The sequence below is a fragment of the Bactrocera tryoni genome, chromosome 3 (assembly GCF_016617805.1).
Source record: "Bactrocera tryoni isolate S06 chromosome 3, CSIRO_BtryS06_freeze2, whole genome shotgun sequence".
Taxonomy (NCBI): Eukaryota; Metazoa; Arthropoda; class Insecta; order Diptera; family Tephritidae; genus Bactrocera; species Bactrocera tryoni.
The window spans coordinates 13,013,084-13,034,264 of record NC_052501.1 but is presented as its reverse complement, the minus strand read 5'-3'; the positions used below and the strand labels follow the sequence as shown (position 1 = coordinate 13,034,264).

The window sequence follows — 21,181 nt, the reverse complement described above, 5'->3', positions numbered from 1 at the left end:
ATGAAATCGAACCATTTCTGAAGCGAATGATTACAACATACAACAATAATGTGTGAAAAAACTCATGGTCCAAGCGTGATGAAGTCAGGAGGTTGCAGTTTTCGCCAAGAAACCAAAAAAGTTTTACATTAATGGAATAATGTCTCTGGCAAAAAGTGGTCGACCAAAATGGTACATATTTGATTCATTAAAGTTTATTATAAATATAAAAAAACAAGTTGAAGTTTGATTAGAAGCACGAAAAGACTTTTTCGACTACCCTTTATTATCACTTTGCAGTATAAACTTTACTCTTACATTTCTATTGCATTAGCCTTAGTCCAAACGAGTTTTTCAAACACTTTTATCAAACTTACTTCAAGAAACGACAAATGTCATGTGATCAAAATTGACTCGGACTGTTCCATTTAAAATATGCGCTTAAGCCAAATCGATAAAAACCTTTCTGAGGTTGGTACAACTTTTCTTATATTCGTAAAAGTTTGATTTCTCTACTTCAGTCTATTAGTATGTTTTGGCAGTTGCTTGTTTAGTATGCAAAAAGATTGTTTGAAGTTGAGTTTGCTTGGTATTTTGTATTGCTGGTAGAATCACAGTGACACGAATCTAAGTATTTGAGTGAGCATCGAGAAGTCATCGAAATCTTCTCATACGACAATCATCCATTCATCTCTATTAATGACGAATATCGAAAAAGTTAAGCCGAAAGTGCTTGACAATTTTCATGTTAGGAACAAAGCGATTACAAACGACTTCAACATATCTTGTAAGTCGACTCAATATACAAGTATTTTGGTTCACGTTTTGGCTTCTGAGTAATGTGTAAATGCTAAACTCGTACCAAAAACTCTGAAACTTTTGCCAAAATCGTGTCGAGTAGAGGTCGCAAGAGGGATATTTGCAGATAAAGTTGAAGATCCTGCAAACCTATCTTACTGATGGTGAGACATGGTTTTATGAACATAACGTCAAAACTGCGCAAAAATCTAAAAATCCAAAACTGAGTAGAAACTAAAAAAAAAACGAAATTCGCTGAAGGCACTTAAGATCGTTCCAGCCTGTAAGCTTTGGGGTTTTCAAAAATTGGATACATCGTTGGCATTCTTTTATTCCCTCAAACGGAGTATATTTTGAAGACGAAAATAAAGATTTGTATTAAAATACTGGTAGGCGTAGTGTTATCTATCAATCCGGGTCAAACTTGATCATACATATAGTATGAACACATGATCGCAAGATATCTTTGTTCGATCAACATTTTTAATTTTTTAGTTATATAATTTTGAAACTTATTTCGCATGCAAAACCTTGTAGGTAATCCAAAGCACGAGATTATTTCTCATATCCGCATGAAAATACCGAAATATAATCAAAATGCACAAACACGCGTTCACGTTCAATCGCTTTCGATTAAAATCAATTTTTACTCATTTTTTTAATAATTTTTTTGGTATTTTTTCCCTCGCGATGGCCAAAGCAAATAATTTATAGCGTCCTTCACACTTGAATGACACACGATGTGTTTGCCAAACAGCACTGAGATGCTAAATATTTACTTTGCTCGCCGCCTTGCATACTTATTGCACTTAAAAATTTTTCATTTTTTTTCGAGGTTTCGGGCTAACATGCCAAAAAAATAAACACAGCAATAAGAATATGTAAATACACACATATTGATGTACTTCTCTACAAATTTTATTGCATGTGAGCAAGAAACATGAAGGTGAAACCGGCGCGTAAGAATAACCGACGGAGAAGAAAAAACGAAGAAGTAGAAAAAATCAATAAATTTCGTAGCTCTTCGTTTTGTTTACCACACTTTTTGTGCAGGAAATGTGCGCGGCATGCAAATATTTGCGTACTCACTTGCAGCTAATGCGCATGCGCAACAAAAGTCACAATGCATTAGAGCCGATAGCTGGCAAGCAATCATTGTTTTTGTTGTTTTATGCATTTTTTTGGCACACAACTCATTGAAGTTGACAGCGTGACGGTAAAAATTCAGGAAAAATCAATTAACCATATATGCGCTAATAAGTATTGGCGAGTGTGTCCGCTGCTAAGCTTAGCTTGCGCCTCAAAAGGTGTCATGTCACATCAAATTTTGTTGTTGCTTGCTATTTTTCGCATTTTTTGTGCTGTTGTGGCTATATGTCTTTTTGTTATTGCCTTTTTTGCTTTGGTCATTTGGGTCGCCGACGCCGTAGACTTAAGCTTTACTTCGCCTAATCAAATAGCTAGAAAGAGGCGGCGACACACTCGAGTGACTGTCCATTGTTGATGAGCTCATCATTAAATTTAGTGTAGATATAAAGTGCCGTCAGTGTAATTTGCTTTCTTACGATCTAACTTAGCAGGCTGACTACCTGCCTGACTCATTATGCCGCGCATATGCCAAATGTTATATATTTTAATATCACATAACTGTTATATTATAGTTAGATTATATAAAATATTTCATAATCCACGGCATATACTCTAAATTTTATCGGTCCAGCACCATTTATTTTCCGAAAAAACTATATCAAAGGTAAATGCTTTCTGAAGCTAATCGTGTTTTTTGCCCAACGACTCAAAAATAATTTTTAGTACGGTCTTTACTAATGGCATTTCAGAACCTATTAAAACTCTCTAGCAGTATTTTTTCTCAAAGCACTTCAAGAAGCTGAAAACTTCTCAAAAGATAGAGCCACAAAGTTTCAAGCTACCTTATGTACTATGTACAAAGATCGGTACACTAAAGGACACCGTCATCAGTATCATATCAACACCAACTAGTTATTCTTCGCTGAATAGAAAAAAGATTTTACCAAATTGCTAATTTCCTAAGAAAAATGTATTATGAACATGGTTGCTCGGCTCGAAATCTACTTACGATATAAGGCGTTAGAAATGGGCGTCTAAGATGAGGACCAGCAAAGAGAAAGTACGCCATACATATTTTAAATTTTTTCTTCGAAAATGTGAAAAATGATACTGTAAGGGATGAGAAATTTTGGTTTCGTGGATTTCTGTCCGATAATTTTGACATCAAAGATGCAACGCGCTCCGTGAAACCGATTGTCGACAAAATCGTTGAAATAATGGATATCCTTAAGACCCACCGTAATGTAGGCACTATTTCGATTACCCATGAGTTAAACATAGAAGAAAAAATCTTTTGAAACCGTTTAAATAAAGCTGAATACAAAAAGAAAACGCATAGACCAAACTTTCATCCGCGAATTGCTGCTGAAAACCAACAAAATTGATCAATTTCTGAAGCGAATGGTCATTGGTGATGAAAAGTGGGTCACGTACAAAACGTCAACGGCAAACGATCATGGTCAAATCGCGGTGTACCGGTGCAAATGATGATCAAGCCAAGATTGACGGTCAAGTATGTAGATTTGGGATGTTTTTGATGCGATCGTCAAGGAATCACACACTATGAGCGACAGCTCTTTAGCGAACCTCTTAATTCGGACCTGTACCGTCCGTCTGAAAGAGCAATGAACCGGTAGAGACCAACTTTGCCTAAAAGGAGAAGCATTGTTTTCCATCAGGCCAGGCAGGACATATTCATAGTGGGTGGCCTGAAGATCTGTTATCTTGTTTGGGAGGTTCTTACGTATCCACCATAAAGTCCGGATCTCGAACAGAGTGATTATTGTCTGTTCCTAATAATGTAAGTGAAAAATTCGTATCATGAGATGCTTGTGAAAATCGATTGCTCCACTCCACTATTTACGATAGGGGATAAGAAGTCATCAAGCAAAGCTGTCCATATTTGACCTAAATTGGATCATTATCACTATGATATGTGGTGTGATATCACACGGTCTTGGAGGCCAATCGATCGGCCTAAAACATGAAATTATCTGCTCACCGAAGTGTTCTCTCAATAAATCCAATGACTCATCGCAAATGCGGCGATTTTGATTGCTTACATACTACATTTTGAGCCAGCAATAGGTCTCATCGTTGAACAAAATTTGGCTCGAAAACGTCTGATCTTCTTGGAACTTTTTAAGGGCCCATAGAGCAAAGCGATGTCGCTTGGCAAGGTCGAACGATTTCAGTTATTGCACAAGCTGTATTTTCTACGCTTTCAATTTGAGATATCGACCTAAAATGCGCCAAGCCGTTCCATACGTCAGCCCCAGTACGCTCAGTAAGCCGATTATGTTGACGATAAGTTGAGCGAAGCGCGAAAGCTATTGAAAAAACTACCTATACTTGGATCACCCGTTATACATATGTACAACGCATATTAAAGAGCTATGTAAACTTAAAGCGATCTCCACTACCTCTTTCTCTCTTTCTGTATCCCCTCTATTTTTCACCTTCCACACACTATTATTTTAAGTACTTTGTAGTTGAAAGTAATTAAATTTTGCACGGTTTTACATAGCTATGCTTACGGCGTCACAAAAGTCAAGTTAACTTCCTTGTCAGCATCAAGTCAACGCAAGTCAGCGGAGTCAATGAGTTGGCGAAGCGGCGCAGGCGCATGCGAAGGTGCTGACACTTGCCATCAAGTTCATGGTGTGCCGTTAGTTATTGTTTTCGCCATGTTAGATTTTGTTAATGTTATCTATTGTTGTTAACGTTATCTAACGCTGTTGCTGTTGTTGTTGTTGTTATCAACATTAACTATAGTCAACAGTCGCAGCTTGAGACTTTTCGCATGCTTACTATAATTACAATTTAATTACGGTAAACATGTGCTGTTGTAACTACGGAAGACACACATACAAGTATATAATACTCACATTAACTCACAGATGGCCGAGGAGGCTACAATTTGAGATTTACATCTTTCTCTACACAAAAGCCAAGTCAATTTATTTTAATATGTTTGTATGTAAACACACGCACACACCACCACTCTATTCCATTGTTGACATTAAATCTTTCCCACATTTAATTACAATTTGTTAGTCAATGTGTGGCCCCTATTGCTCTTAACGTTCTGTGAACTCTCTTTATATGTCTCTCTGTATGACAAAGAGTTCAAGTTTAATCAATGAAGGTCAAAGTCACTGACACTGTAAATGTCGCATCATTGTTTGTCCCACTGAGCACATACATATATACACAATAGAACATGTGGACAATTAAGTCATTATTTGGAAGCTCTGTTAGTCATAAAGAGCTCACTTATGCTTATACTATATATGTATGTATAAAATATGTACAGTGGGTGCATAATAGTTTGCTATAATCATGGCATAGTTTTGAATGACATTCATAAGAAAAAAATATAAACATTACAGCATAGAAATATACAAAGGGGTCAATGGCACAAGCAATTACAAAAAACGGAATACTGAGGGTTATTTTTGATTTTTTGTACTAATAGTTTCTAATAGCCACGTTTTAAATATGTTTTGAGGACTAATATACTCGTAAAAATGTCTAATGAGTTTTTCAAACAAATAGGTCTCTTACACGGGTCCAGTTTTAATTAAAATTTTAAAAACTTAGTACAAACAGTGGCGCCTACAGGTGGTAATTCTCATCTGACCAATAATATATTTCTCTCATTTCGTGAAAAAAATAAGTAGAGTCAGCTTACTTTATTTCATACACATACATCTGACTGAAGAACGAGATACCTCAATAAAATTAGTTAAAATTTCAAGTAGTGATTTGGCCTCATATCTTCATATAGACCTTATATGTGACCTGGTCTACGAAAAGGGGGCTAACGTGCGAAAACTAGTTTTCTGGGAAAAGGTGTTAAAAATAAGCGTCAGTTTCTCGTTATCTAATTAATTGTTCTCCTTTTTTTTGACACCTAAGCCCGCTTTTCGATATAATGAATACGCTGACTTTGGTCGAGTGTTAGGCTTGAAGCCTTCAAAACTATTAGAAAATTTCATAACACCCTACTAAAAGACTAAAAGCGACAAATCCGGATTTTCGGGATCCCGAAAATACTTTACATTATATCGGGATCCCGTGACATTGAATGAGAAAACTATTTTAAATTAACAATAAAAATTTCAGAAACCCGAAATATTAAATGCAAAAGATGTCTTAAATCAACTAAAAAAATGTCATTCATTCGGGATCCCGAAAAATTGAATTCGAAAAATATCTTAAGTCAATAAAAAAATTCATTAAATCGTGATCGCACAACAATGAATGTGAAATAAACAAAAGCAATATCATTCATTCGGGATACCGAAACATTGAATGCGAAATGTATCTTAAATTAATAAAAAAATTAATTATTTTGGTATCCCAAAACATGAAGGAATGTCATTAATTCAGAATCCCGAAAATACGTGACATTAAATCGGAATCCCGAGACATTGAATTTAAAAAATTTCTTAAATTAAGAAAAAAATTTCCTTAGTTCAGAATTCCGAAATATTTAATGCAAAAAATGTCTTAAATCAACTAAAAGGTATCATCAATTCGGGATCCCGGAGCATTGACCACGAAATTTTTTTTAAATCAACAAAAAAATTTAATTATATCGCAATCCTAAAACATGACGGAATGTCATTATGTTGCGATCCCGAAACATTTAATGCGAAAAATGTCTCAAATGAACTAAAAAAATGTCATCGATTCGGGATCCCAAAATAGTGAATGCGAAAATTAGAGTGATTGCACAGTAAATGTATAAAAAGTTGTAAATAAACAAAAAAAATAATTATTTCGAAATCCTAAAACTTCAAGGAATGTTATTCGGAATTCTAAAAATTAAAATGAAAGAAATGCCAAAAATAGAGGACTAAGTGTCTCGAATCTTCTACCATATCTTTTTCAATTAAAATATCTTCATCTACATACATATGTTTGTACTGAAAATTGCAAAGTCATGTCTACTTGAAGATACAACTAAGTGAATAACAATCGCGTAGTTTCAAATTTAAGTACATAAGCACGCATGGCAGACAGTATTCTCGAGTGCAGCAAAGTTCAAGTGAAAGGAAATAGTGTCTTATCGGCAATTAGGTAAGTGTAAAAACAAATATGAAAAATCGAAATCAAAGATAAACTATTCGCTAGACACTTCCTTTGTATCTACAATTGTTGTTTGTGGCAATTCAAGTAAATATAATTACAGTGTTATGTTCAGAGAAAGTAGCAAAATGAAAATGAAAACAAACAAGCATTTTATAAACAAACAAACATCGCATGTGGCTCGCGCATTTGATAAGATAACGAATATAACACGCTGACAAAGCAATAATCGTTCTGCAAGGCACCATAATAATGGTATTTCATTATCAGTAAATTACATAATTTGTTATTAAAAATTATTAAAATACAATTAGAGTGATAAAGATTTTTATCTAGATTAACGAATATAAAACAAATAAATTTTTTTTGTGATAATTTTCATAGGTTTCCTTATTCAAATTTTAATGCTCATACATATGTGAGTAACACTACTAAAGTAAGCCGTTTTCTGCTAATTAAAAGACTATTTTTTCCTAAGATATGGTAACCCTTAACGAAGATTCAATATTAAATATAGAAGAAGAAGAATTAAATAAAAAAAATTAAATTTCATCAAAACTGAATATTTCAAATTTATAAAAAAAAATTAATGTGACAACGCTTTTTCGCCACTACCCACTAATTTCATTATTCACATATATTTTATTCAGCATTCTTCACTTACCGTTTCTTGTGGCATGGTATTACAACTGCGTAACGGTAACTTGTATCTCAATGGGCCATCATGATCCCTAAAATTAGAAATAATTTCTTAAAGAACTGACATTTTGTAGTGTTCTTTTTCATATTCATTATACTTTTTCAACATATTTAAACTTTTTTAACGAAAAACCAGTTTAGCTACGTATATTCTGAAATTCTGAGAACACTTTACTCACCTGTACTCGGTAAGACATGTCGAATTCTTCGACAGCCCCTTAGGATAAATCATGCCACTAAATAGGCCAGTCTCATGATTTAACGGTGCATCTTTGATGGTTATCAACATGGAACCGCTCAAACACTTTATTCGCACTGTGGGCTCAATGCTGGATTTCGATGTGGAGATGGAATCGGACGCTTCAGCGGCGGCATCCAATTCAGACAGGGCTTCTTCTGTAAGAAATTGAAAAAAATTATAATATTTTAGGACAGGATGTAAATATTATAATTTGAAATAGTTAAAAAAAATACAAAAAAAATTCACATAGCTTGCAATAAATTTTCTAAAATATTTTTATTGAACCTAAGAATTTTTTCAAGTATTATATATTTTTTTTAAACTTTTGATAACAATATAATTTTATAATTAATTATTAAAATTATTAAAATAATAATTATTATTAATTAATTATAAAATTATTATAAGCGTAACACATAAACTATGTGTACTATCAGAAAACTCCAGTGCAAAAATCGAAAATTTTACAAGCAACGGTATGTTAGTTTTAAAAACAAATATTTTCGAACATTCGAACAATGGCTTTGGTTATCGAGAGTAATTAGGTGAAAGTACAATGAATAATAATAGAGATAAGTTGTAAAGAGTGCATATACAGTGGTCATGATATTTGTTTAGTGAGTCTAAATATTAATCAGAAAATATAGTAAGTAATGATTAACATTACACAAGAAAAACTAATAAAAAAATATTAAATTATAGGTCCTTAATAATCCCTAACTTTTAGAATCAGTAGCTTGACTGAAAGCTTCGAAAAAGCTTAAAGCTTAAGATTTAAAAAGCACACTTATTTTTTCCTCACTTCGTCCATATCGATCTTCAACCACTAGTTTTTAATATCAACAGCTTGACTAAAAGCTTCGAAAAAGCGTGAAGCTTAAGATTAAAAAAAATGTGCACTTATTTTTCGCCGACTTCGCACATATCGATCTTCAACTATTAATTTTTAATATCAAAAGCTTGAATAAAAGCTCCGGAAAGATCAAAGCTTAAATTCTAAAAAAGCGCACTTATTTTTCGCTCATTTCGTCCATATCGATCCTCAACTACAAATTTTTGATATTAAAAGCTTGACTGAAAGTTCCTGAAATTCTAAATCCTTAAGATCCTAAAAAAAATCATTTATTTTCTTTCACTTCACCCAAACTGATCTACAATTTATAATTTTTAATATGAAAAGCTTGCCTGAAAGTTTCAGAAAAGCTGAAAGCTTAAGATCTAAAAAAAATCCATTTATTCTTCCCTCACTTCGGCCATATCGATCTTCAAAAAATTTTAACTTTTACTATCATAAATTTAACTGAAAGCTCTGAAAAAGCTCAAAGCTTAAACACCGAAAAATGTATACATAAACTTCTCCTATGTATATATTAACCATACTAAAATAAACTTAAAAAACAATTAATTCTAACAACAAAATTTTGCCCACCATAGCACACTGTGCTTCGTCAACATGCAAACAAACATCGTTAGCTATGAGAAAAAAGTCATTCCATTTCCTATAAAAAGCTAGTGTTAGTGCAAACTAAACATTATTCTCACATTGTAAAGAGAACACAAAAGTTGTCAGTATGCAAAAGTAAGTGGCGAAGAACATTCGAAGATAAAACCATTACTATTTAATTTTGCATATTTTCAGAACTATTCTAGCAATCGTAGCCTTGGCGCTCTTCGGCATCGCTCAAGCACAAGTGCAATTTAGCGGTGCTTGTCCCTGCAATGTGCAGGTACAACCAGATTTCGATGTGGCTGCGGTAAGTAGTGACTTGTAGTAAAAATTTATTAGAAAAATTATTTTATTTTCTTCAATGGATATTACAGTACTTGGGCTCCTGGTATGAATATGCCAAATATCCTGTATACTTCGAGGCTAACGGTAAATGTGTAAAGGCTGAATATACGCTCAAGGACAATGGTCAAGTGGGTGTGGTGAACAGCATGATCGAGGCAACGTGAGTAACATAATTTTGTAATAAATGTTTCATATGTAATTATGAAAATTATTTGAACCTATTTAGGTATAGATTTTGTACCCAATTTGTACCTAAATTGCATCTATTTTGCCTACATGGCACATATGTACTGATTTCATACTTATTTCTTAAATTTCCCTTTTATTTAGCACTGACCAAGCCTCTGACATTGTTGGCTATGCTGTGGTGGTCGAGAATGCTAAGTTGCTAGTTACCTTCCCGGTTAGTCCTGCCTACAATGTATCAAGCAATTATTGGGTTTTGTCCACCGATTACACCAATTACAGCGTTGTTTACTCTTGTCAACCGACACAAGACGACTCACATAGCCGTATGTACTACTAGATTTAGTTTCTTCAAAACATATTTATATTCTTTTATTCACAGTTGTTGTTTGGATCTTGACCCGTGAGCAAAACCCATCTGCCGAACTTATCGCGAAAGCTAAAGATGTCCTGACTTCCAACGGTGTTTCCCTTAGCCCATTGGTTGTCACCGACCAAAGCGGATGTCAAGCTGCTGCAGCCGATGGTGACGGTTGCGCGTAAAGCCTGGAGAATGTGACTTTATGTGACAATCAAATGTGTCTAAAATTTCGAACGTGTAGTATTATTTTGGCATTATTTTATGTATACAAAATGTCAGTCAAATAAATCGAAGCAATGAAATTCGAATATAAATTGGTTTGTACTTTTTAATATAGTAAGAATATTCTTCTTCTTCCTTATTGGCGTAGACACCGCTTACGCTATTATAGCCGAGTTTATAACACCGCGCCAGTCGTTCTTCCTTTTCGCTGTTTGGCGCCAATTGAAAATTCCAAGTATAGCCATCGAATGCCATACTCGCCCTTGCCAACGCGCAAATAACCATACGTTCCGCAGAACCTTTCTTTCGAAACCCCTAACGTCGACTTATTAGATATTGTCATCGTCCATGATGAGTGACTTGTAGCATTTGGTCTTTGTTCGTAAAGAGAGGACTTTAATTTTCAATTGTCTACTCAGTCCGAAGAAGAGCCTTTTGGCAAGAGTTATTCTGAGTTGGATTTCGAGGCTGACGTTGTTGTTGGTGTTAATGCTGGTTCCAAGATAGACCAAATTATCTACGACTTCAAAGTTAGAACTGCCAACAGTGACTTGGGAGCCAAATGGCGAATATGACGACTGTTTGTTTGATGGCCGGAGATATTTGGTCTTGCTCTCGTTCACTACCAGAGCCATATTGTACCATCTCTAATCGGCAAATAAATTATATACAGGAGTAATTATTGACGCTCTCAACTATTTCGCTTCAATCACGAAGAGCATAGTCTAACAAAATGCCAACACGACTACCTCCAAATATTTATTTACTTAAAAAATTGTTTTGTTTGTTCATTAAACTTGAACCTAACCTCAATACGTCAACTCTCTGACTCATAGTATGTGACAACTGCAGAAACATATATAATGCATTACAAAGTCACTCGCAGACACCTAATTAAAGCATGCGAGTTTTTCTGCAAATATATATGACAGTATGTATGTGTATGTAGCTATGCAAAAATTAGAGGTGCATCCACGGCTGGCGACGCGCACAGCGTTCATGACATTGAGACAAGCCAATGCCAGAGGCACAGGTTGAAGGAACTTGAAAAGCTAAGAATTGCGCATACAAAAACGCGGAAGCAAATAAGACTGGAGTACATGTTAGAGAAACAAGAAGAAGAAGACTAACTAAGAAGAAGTTTAACTGAGAAGCAGCCTAACTGAGAAGCAGCTGAACTTGTTATGGCATGCCAACTGCGACACATTGTGGCAATTTAAGGTACACAGCCAGCACACAAAAAAGACCACAGCCAGACTTGCTATGGCAAAAGATCACCGAGATGAGCGTTTGTAAAATGCGACAGAAACAAATACCGAAGCCGCCAGAGACAAGCATATAGAAGCAACCAAAGGTGAGTTGCCAGGAAAATATGCATGTTTGTTGAGCTTGCCGCAAGTAGAAAAAAGTCTACTCGTACTTGCAAATACAACAATAACAAACACTGTCGCATCAGCATTTTGCTCACGAAAAGGTATCATGCGCTGTGGCATGCCACAAATGGCATAACTGTGTGGGCCAAGAAAGTTCCTTGAACCCACTCGTGCAGCGCTATGGTGCCAGAAGTAAGAACCTTTTGATTGGTTGCAACTGCGGTTAAGTCAATGCTGATTTCCTGTTGCACAACATTTGAGTCGCGCAGCCGGTCGCACAGCCGTTGCGGTTCGTCGATTATCGTGGTAGCGACGTGCCGCCTTTGCCCAACACCTTTGGCTTGGTTAAGGTTCCACAAATACGAAATATTAGTTCATCTATATGAAATTGCGTAATAAAACAATTGTGTGTTATAAATTTGTTCACAGAAGTTTTTAGCATAGTGTAGATCACGAACTAAAGACCAACTAAACTTTTAGACTTGAAAAGACTCTGGATTATTTATTAATTTAATATTATTGGAACTCTTAAGAGTTTTATATTCGATTTAGAAAGTAACACATACTAAAAATTTGAAAAAGCTCAAATTTTAACACAAAAAAAAAATTAAAAACTTGACATAAAGCTTTAAAAAGCTTAAAGCTTAAAAACGGAAAAACTTCGCACTTATCTCTTTTCCTGCATAATTAGCGCATTGTTTTTCGGCAATTCCTAATTTTTAGTCTAAAACTTGGGCGAAAGCTCTGAAAAAGCTCAAAACATAAACATCCGAAAATCGCACTTATACTATTTCCCAGATATCGGCCAACTCAGCATTCGACCAAGCCTAATTTTTAATATCTGAGGCTTAAACGAAAGCTCTGAAAAGTTTAAAAACCGAAAAACTTCGCACTTATCTCATTTTGGTTTTCAACAATCCCTAAATTTTAATATCTAAAACTTGCCCGAAAGCTCTGAATAAGCTCAAAGCTTGATATTCGAAAATCATAATTACTTATATTTATTTCCAGATATCGACCAACTCGGTATTCGACCATCCCTAATTTTTAATATCTGAGGCTTAAACAAAAGCTCTGAAAAGTTTAAAAACCGAAAAACTTCGCACTTATGTCTTTTTCTGCGTATTTACCAAATTGGTTTTCGACAATCGCTAATTTTCAGCATCTGAAACTTGGCCGAAAGCTCGGAAAAAGATCAAAGCTTAAACATCCGAACATTGAACTTATATTTTTTCCGGATATTAACCAACTCTGTATTCCCCCATCCCTAATTTTTAGTGTCTTTTAGCCTCTGATACTAAAAACTAGTAAATTAAATAAAAAAGACCCTGAAAAAAACATAAAAACAAAAAAATTTTGTAACTTATGAAAAATAATTTAAATAAATTTTCAAACATCATAAAAATATTATATGCAGATAGCAGTTTTCGCACTACAAACCATCCAAACATGCAACAAGACAAATTGTAAACAATTTTCATACTAACGATCAATAAAAGTGGTAATTTAGAAGTCACATAAATAACTACAACCATTAGACAGACATCACCATTTGCCTAATACACTTACATATATACATAGCTTTACTGCTGGTCAATATCGTTGCACTGTGAAGACAACGCAACACAGATCGCTTATTGCCACCGATTCAAATAAACTACAAACCGCTGACTGCGCCACTAATGCTTCCGGCCTGATGCAGTCACAGTCCGTATGCCGTGCAATCGAATAGCCTACGTAAATATGTATGTATATGTGCCCATATTTCAGCATTGCTGCCACAAATGCCGTTGTCAAGTTCACTGAACCCTTTTTATTTTTGCACCCAAAGTGCAATGTCTTTTAAGCGCTTCTATGTGCAGGCCACAGCTGGCGTACACAGCTGCCACTGCCGCTGTGGCGAGTAACCGAGCCGGCCTACTGCTACATCTTCTATTGCGAATTCTGCGCGTAGCTGCTTTGTTGCATTTTCCCCCGCCTAGCCACACCGGAGGTGACGCTAGAAGTTAAAACTATTCTATGATGGCAAGTTCATGCCCCTCATGATCGCCAGTTTTCTAGTTTCTAACCGACATAACTGCTTTTCTAGCGCTTTTTTCATGCGCACGCCCTAACCAATTGCTTTATCCGCACACACGGCACTGCTTTGCGGCGAGACACCGACTGAGGCGCAGACAAAGCAAACGAAGGAGCAGACGACGACGCAGGCGCTGTGGCAGTTGCATTTGCAGCCGTCAGCAAGTTTTTTGTGATGTCATAAAAATGGCAACACAGCATCCCGGCGCAGGCAAGCGCCTTCTATGTTCGCCGCCCAGCTGCTTCTACGCTCATAGCCTCATAGTACACAGCGCCGCAACATTTGCCAGCAGCTTGTTGAACGCGTTGAATTTGTGGTATTACATGACTTTAAAATTATATGTGCGGCAACTCAGCAAGTTGCATGCCACATGTTATACTTTTTTCAGCTATCCACTTTATAATTCTGCAATTTCTTTAGACTGATTAAGTTTATTAACCATAACCGCAGCCGAAGCTGCAAGCGCATTAACGTGTGCGTGTATATGTCAAGTACTTGTGTATGTACAATATGTACTATACATATAAATCCACTTATATATGTACTTATGTATGTTTCTCTAAGCTCATAGCAACATAAATTTAACTCCGCTTAATCCGATGACCAAAGCGAATTTTTTGTATTTGCTGAATAAAGGCTTCTCACACACGACTTTTTACACACCACTAGCTTAGTGTATTTGCTGACACTATATGGTATGTATAGTTGTGTGTTTATAAAATTGGAATTTCTCTTACCATTCTTTTGGTATCTAAATCCTGTTGCTAAAAGTATTAGTTGCAAAAGATTTTATAATTTCATGCTAATCAACAATGTAAAGCTTAAAGTTGAGGTTAGGTTGAGTTAGGTAGTTAGGCTTAAGTTTCATCGGAGACTATTGCAGTTAAGACTATATATGTATATTTAAAAGCTTAGTGTTATTTGACAGCGTAAGCCTCTATAGAAAGAGTTGAAGGGGTTCCTATATACATTCGTACTATGTAGCACAAGATTATCTGTCTTAACTTAATTACTTATAAAGTATTAAGAAAAGTAATAAATGGAATAATTTAAATATGATATTAAAAAAAAATTGTTTGGTTATCTACTTAAGTAAAAAAACCAAATTTTCACGTATCTTAATACAAAACCTAGTTTGTAGGTTATATAGGCTTTTTGGGGTCAATACAAGCATTCAAACGATTAACCCAATTTTCTTTACACTTGTCAAGGCATACACTTTGACCTTAAAGAGCTGAAATGGTCTTCAGTGCCCTCAGCGAATTTTGGTTTTTTTTCGATTGCGACACATTTTTGGAGCGCCATTCGCTCTTATTCGAATTAACGCACTTCCCACCCAAAAAATTCACCAAAATTCGTTGAGTAGATCTATAATAGATACTGAGATCCTCTGCTATTTCGCTGTTGCAAACACGACGATTTTCAAGTAGTGTTTCCTTTTCCACTTAATTATTTGTGTTCAAGCTGAAATACAAAACACTCATTTTTGGGTAGGCAAGTTGGTAGTATGACTGTCTGACTACACACCTAGCACTTTAGGAGGCCCATTGTGAAACCACAGGTACTAAAACCCTCTAACTCAATTGCTTCCTCTTTGAACCACCCTGTGCTTCAGATAAAGTTCTTTAGTACAATACGTTCGACATTTGCATAGAAGATGATTTATAGTATAATCTCATCTTCTTCTTCTCCTGACAGCTTCTACAATAGTCATTATATGGAGTTTTTGTCAGCTGGGATGTCAGCCAATTAGTCAGCTACTCTTACTACAGTTTTATGTCATTTGTTTAAATTATAATTGGCATGTGCGGCTCATATTCCATCCATGCAACGTTTGCTTGCTTAATGAGCAAATCAGGGATTGACACCACAGAAACGAAGCTAACAATATAACATTTTCGTCGTTTAATATCCGTACCTACAAGTGGTCGGAGGCATATAAATTTCCTCTTTTTCGGAGTCTCACTGTAGGGTGCTGCTTTTCTAGCTGGTGCTATCAAGTGCTTCACAGTTACCAGGCTCACCACGCTTTTGGAATATATTTTTGTTCCACATTTTTTAAATTTTTAAATGCATAAAAATATCGAAAAAAGAATTTGTCTCAATTTTTGTATTTCTAACCAAATTTCGTGAGCAGAATCGGTTCGAATGTTGAAAAAGGCTTACGATGATTCAGTTGTAGTGAAGAATATTGTTCATGAAAATTGTCAGACAAACCTTAGAGAGATGGCAAGAGAGCTTGACTTCTCTCTCGAGTCCGGTCGAATGATTTTGGTGGATATTTTGCGTATAAAATGTTCTTGCTCGACTCGTCCTGATAAAGCTGAATTTTTTTTTTTCGATAAGAGTACGGTAAACAAGTCCCTTTGGACATGCTTGATCGTACAAAGTCCGATCCCACATTCATGAAGAGCATTAAAACTGCTAAATACTATATGTCAACAATTATGGGAATGGAGGGAAAAAAACGAGCCGTAACCAAAAAAAACACGCCAAAGCCGCTCAAAAATCAAAGTGGTGCTCATTGTTTTTGTCGATATTCGTGCTTTGGTGTATCATAAATAGGTTCCGAAGAGACAAATGGTTAATAAGAAGTTTTATTTGGCAGTATTGAGGCGTTTTCGTGAGAACATTTATCGAAAACCGTCGAAATTGTGAAAGAACAATAATGTATTTTACCCGAGGATAATGCACCACCGCTACTTTGAAGGCAACAAAATAAATATTGATGAACAATTAAATTATTTACGTTTCATTTACAATTTACGGGTAATAATTGAAGTTCTAATCCTCACTTTTTCTTTTAGTTCCCTCTCACTATCTCTTCCTAATTTGATTGCTAGCGCTGCGTCTGCTTTAGTTTATATAATAATTAATTATTATGTAAGCTTTGTATAAATAAAATAAATAAAATATAGAAGCTTTTAAGCTTCAAATACTTAGTTTTTTTCCACTAACTTTTGAATTTACTTTACAAAGTACTTTTTTGCAAAAGATATGTATTGTATTCTCCATTCTCGTGATAAAAAGACCCACCAAAAAGAAAATAACATTTAAGAAATTTTTTAATTTTTTCACTGCAAAGGTTGTAAGATAGTCAGTAGTGAAAAATTTAATGGGCACTTCAGTATTTACTGATTCAATATTCTCGAATGATCTTTTTAATATATTATTCGACGCTGAAGGGTTGCAATTAAAGTGTATATCTTCGTTTATCTACAAGCTTATCAATACATACATACTACATTGGTAGTGCACCTCATTATCTTGACCCACTTACAGAGCATTGCTAATCTCATTTCTTATCTACAATAAACAATATTCCACCAACTTATTGAAAGTGTTTGTTTACTCACCAACCGTTCGCAACAAAGCGTTTGTCATTTGGACAGCAATTTGACAATTGTTATCGCCACTGTGCAATAGCAACAACTCAACTAACAACAACTCGTTTCCAAATTATTTTCTTTACGAAATTGAAATTTGCGACAATTTGCTAATGCCAACAAGTAAATCAGCACACAAGCAGCGGCGCATGTGCGAGCATATTGCAGTGGCATGTTATTGTGTGTGACGGCGGTCAAATAATGACAACAAAGCGTTATTGCAAAATAGTGAAAGCCACAAAGGCGAATAAATTTTTTGGGTGTAACATGACCCAGCGGGAGTGTGCGAAAACAGCGAATGTGTGGGTGACAAAGCAAAACACCCCGAAAACACCGAAAACAAAAGCTGCCTGCAGAGCATACTTGTAATTGAAATAAAATTGAGGCGTAGCCGGCAAAGACAAACAAAATTGTATTTCAAAACTATGAAAAATATTCACAAAATATAAAAAGTTTAAAAAGTATGCAATGGGGGTAAGCGAAAAATTTGGAAAAAATGTAGAAAAAAGTACAAAAAAATGTGTTTGCATTTTTTTCACATAACTCATTACACAGCCATACTTGTAAGCAACCGCTACCGTTAGACATGCATTTGTGTCTACTCCACATACAATTGCCTTGTATTTCGAATAAATTTTTTGTTTAACAAGTTTTGAATTGTTTTTGCTTTTCGCTGGCTTTTTGTTGCGCCGTCCACACATTCACTTTCATGCGCCGCAACTAAAGCGCTCGTACATTCACGCCGGCTGGAGTCAGCTATGCGCATTTTTACGCTCGTTATTGCTGTAATTTTATTTGCAAATGCAACAACAACTAATATGAACTCTGTTTGGTGCATATTTTTTGAAATTTTTTAATCCTTTTTGTATTGCAATTTCAGTCTTTTACCGAGTGATTAACTAATGTTTTTAAAATTAGCCAGAAAAAAATTTATTATCTGACCTAAATTTATCTAAAATATACTTAAATACATTAGCAAATCTAATTATCAAGCCTAAAATAATCAATTACTGATTCTTTGTCAAATATATTTCCTTTCAAACTAAATTGAGATGAATACCAGCTAAGTAAGTCGCAACTATCTTAATATGAGTATGTGAAAAATTTAAGTATTCCACTTATTACGTCTCACTAAAGCTCAATACAGGGACAAGAAGTGGCACCAACTTGGAAACTTCACAACTTTTTTCAAACTTCAAGCAATATGCGCCTTTCCAAAGAAGTTTTCGGATGAAAAAATTCTATCAGCTTCGTCTTACTTGCTTTTATAATTATCTCTCTCTCTCTCTCTTTATTTTCCTATTTTTCTGTATTTTAACATTATGAGCCTTTAAATCTTAACGACTTCGTTTGTTGTTAATCCACAAACTTTTGTAGTTACTTTGGGAAATACTTTTGTGCAACACTGATATACTCGAACCTCGATCAACCAAAAATTATATATGTACATAATTTGGTTTTGGAAAATTTAAGACAACAGATCTGATGAGTAAAAATCGAAAGAAAATGTGATTTCAGAACATTTTCTTCTAACGAGGAATGATAACTGAGGAAATTTTGAAAGAAAACTGCTTTCATCGCTAGATTTTAGAATATTATCTTGGACTAAAACTAAATTGATATTCTGCTGTCAGTTTATTCCAGTTTCACCTTCATAAGTTTTGTCACTAATAAATAATTTTAAGTAAGCTTTAGTTTTGCCTTTGCCATTCGAAAGTAACAACGTCAGAGTATTGTTTATCATGGCAAAAGAAAATGCTTACCCTTATTATCTTATTGCGTACGAGCATTTTTAGCACTAAATAACGCTATGCCTGAATTTGCTATCCTTGCAAAATTAATACGGCTGTGTAAACTGAAGTTTAGCAATACCAAAAGCTCTGTCAGGATCGGGAGGACCTCGCCCAACCGTTCGATATCAAACGAGGTTCCAGACAAGACGACTCCCTATCATGCGATTTCTTCAATATACTTCTGGATAAAATAATTCGAGCTGCAGAGCTGAATCTAGCAGGTACAATCCTCTATAAGTGTGTACATCTGTTGGCGTACACCAATGATATTGATAATATTCTACCACCAAATTCTATAAGTTCCTCATTACCATATTCCCGTCCTGCTGCTATATGGTGCATGGATCATGACATCATCTAATGAGTCGACGTTACAAGTTTTCGAGAGAGAGGATCTGCGGAAGATTAATTGTCCTTTGCGAATTGGCAACGGCGAATACCACAGTCCATGAGTTATACAGATGAGTTATACGAGCGGCAAAATCTTTTGCCGATCTTCAATCAATAGTGTTCAGTAAGATATACAAGATATACGTCGACATTGATATAGATCAGCGAATTAAGAGACAGCGGCTACACTGGCTAAGTCATGTTGTCGAAAGGATGAAAACACACCAGCACTGAGAGTATTTGACGAAGGAATAGGAAGGCATCCACTTCCTTGGAAAGGCCAGGTGGTGAAGAGCCTTGCTACACTGGGAATTTCCATTTGGCGCTAAACAGCCAAATAGAAAAAAAAACTGGCGCGCTGTTGCAAACTCGGATATTACCCCGTACGCGGTGTCTACGACAATAAGGCCTTTTTGAAAATTTAAACTTCTACAATTCTTACTTAAATTTATTTGTTAAAGAGAAAAACAGTTTGAATTATCATACATGTTTGTTCATAGTTCTAGAAATTATTTATCAATGAAATCAATTCAATCAACGTGCCTTACTTTCTAGATAAACAAGCATTTAAGTAAGGCACTAAGCAGTTCGCCTTTCATTTCCTCTAACTATTTTTCAACAAATCTAATATTTTCTATATTAATCCAATCGAAAGAAAAATGTAATATAATTTATATATGTGTTTGTTTGTACTACAAACCTCTTTACCATAGAGCACTTGTATACCAATTCTCCTTTCAATCTGAGTTAATAGTTAATCAATTGGTTCACTTCACTTATTGTTATTTTTTTTTGCGTTATTCATATTGTAAAATTATCATTTGCATTTCTAAAATAATTCACTTACTCGTTGCTGTTGGTATTTGTGCACCATGTGTAACCAAAGTGGCGATTGTCTAGAAATTAGAGAAAATATGAATAATTATTACAATGTTTGTATGTATAGCCTATATATAAGTGATGAATGAAAGCAACAAATTAATATTTGCATAAGCTTTTTATTTCTTACTATAATGTTATGGTTACTTTTAAAGTGTAATAATGAATAATTTAAAGTAAACATCATTTGGAATGGAATTTTTTATGTACAAGGTGCGTTCCAAAGTAAATAGGACTTAAAAAAAAACAGAACAAATGGAATTTTCGGCAAAATCAATTTATTTTATTCAAAATAGTCTCCTTATGCTTCAATGCAACATTTTTTTCACGGTCCAAATGCATGTCGAACGAGTGTTTTAACTCGTTGACCGGTATGACCGCCAGTATGCCGGTGCAAGCCTTTTGAATGGCCTCTACGTCTGCATAACACTTTCCGTTCATGGTCAAATGCATTTTTCCGAAAAGGAAGAAGTCGCACGGTGCCATATCAGGTGAATACGGGGAGTGGTTAATGGTTAAAATGTGATTTTTGGTCAAATAATCGTCCTTTGTTGGATTCTGAGCAATTTTTGGTCGTCAGTCAATTTGTGCAGAACAAACCGTGCACACACCTTTCGTAAGCCCAAATGTTTGGTCAAAGTGCGATAAATCGATGTTTTGGAGATGTTCAATTCCATTTCCATGAATTATTATCATCATTATCATCATTGAAATTCGGCTGATTTTTGATGAATTCACGCACAGTTTCGATGGAATTTCCGGTGATCACGGATTTTGATTGGTCCACATGGTGATCGTCAGTTATGTCCTCACGATCAC

At 35.1% G+C, this 21,181-nt stretch overlaps 2 protein-coding genes across 5 annotated transcripts in view; one reads left to right on the top strand and one right to left on the bottom strand.

The window, feature by feature from the left end:
* The window catches only part of LOC120772028, a 93,417-nt gene that overhangs the window by 17,103 nt on the left and 55,133 nt on the right, over positions 1-21,181 (bottom strand). For all 4 annotated transcript variants that reach the window (XM_040100394.1, XM_040100395.1, XM_040100396.1 and 1 more), the window contains 3 exons: positions 20,331-20,379; positions 7,842-8,058; positions 7,628-7,694 (listed from right to left, as the gene is read on the bottom strand). In XM_040100394.1, the coding sequence (XP_039956328.1) occupies positions 7,628-7,694; positions 7,842-8,058; positions 20,331-20,379 (333 nt within the window). The remainder of the gene's footprint in view (positions 1-7,627; positions 7,695-7,841; positions 8,059-20,330; positions 20,380-21,181) is intronic.
* LOC120772029 (apolipoprotein D-like) lies at positions 9,422-10,556 on the top strand. Its single transcript, XM_040100399.1, has 5 exons — positions 9,422-9,482; positions 9,543-9,657; positions 9,725-9,855; positions 10,026-10,207; positions 10,264-10,556. The coding sequence occupies exons 1-5, from the start codon at positions 9,475-9,477 to the stop codon at positions 10,422-10,424; spliced, it is 597 nt and encodes a 198-aa protein (XP_039956333.1). The 5' UTR covers positions 9,422-9,474; the 3' UTR covers positions 10,425-10,556.

Coding starts and splice junctions, on each gene's coding strand:
- LOC120772029 (XM_040100399.1), top strand. Junction 9,658..9,724: donor CAGATTTCGATGTGGCTGCG/GTAAGTAGTGAC, acceptor TGGATATTACAG/TACTTGGGCTCCTGGTATGA. Junction 9,856..10,025: donor AACAGCATGATCGAGGCAAC/GTGAGTAACATA, acceptor CCTTTTATTTAG/CACTGACCAAGCCTCTGACA.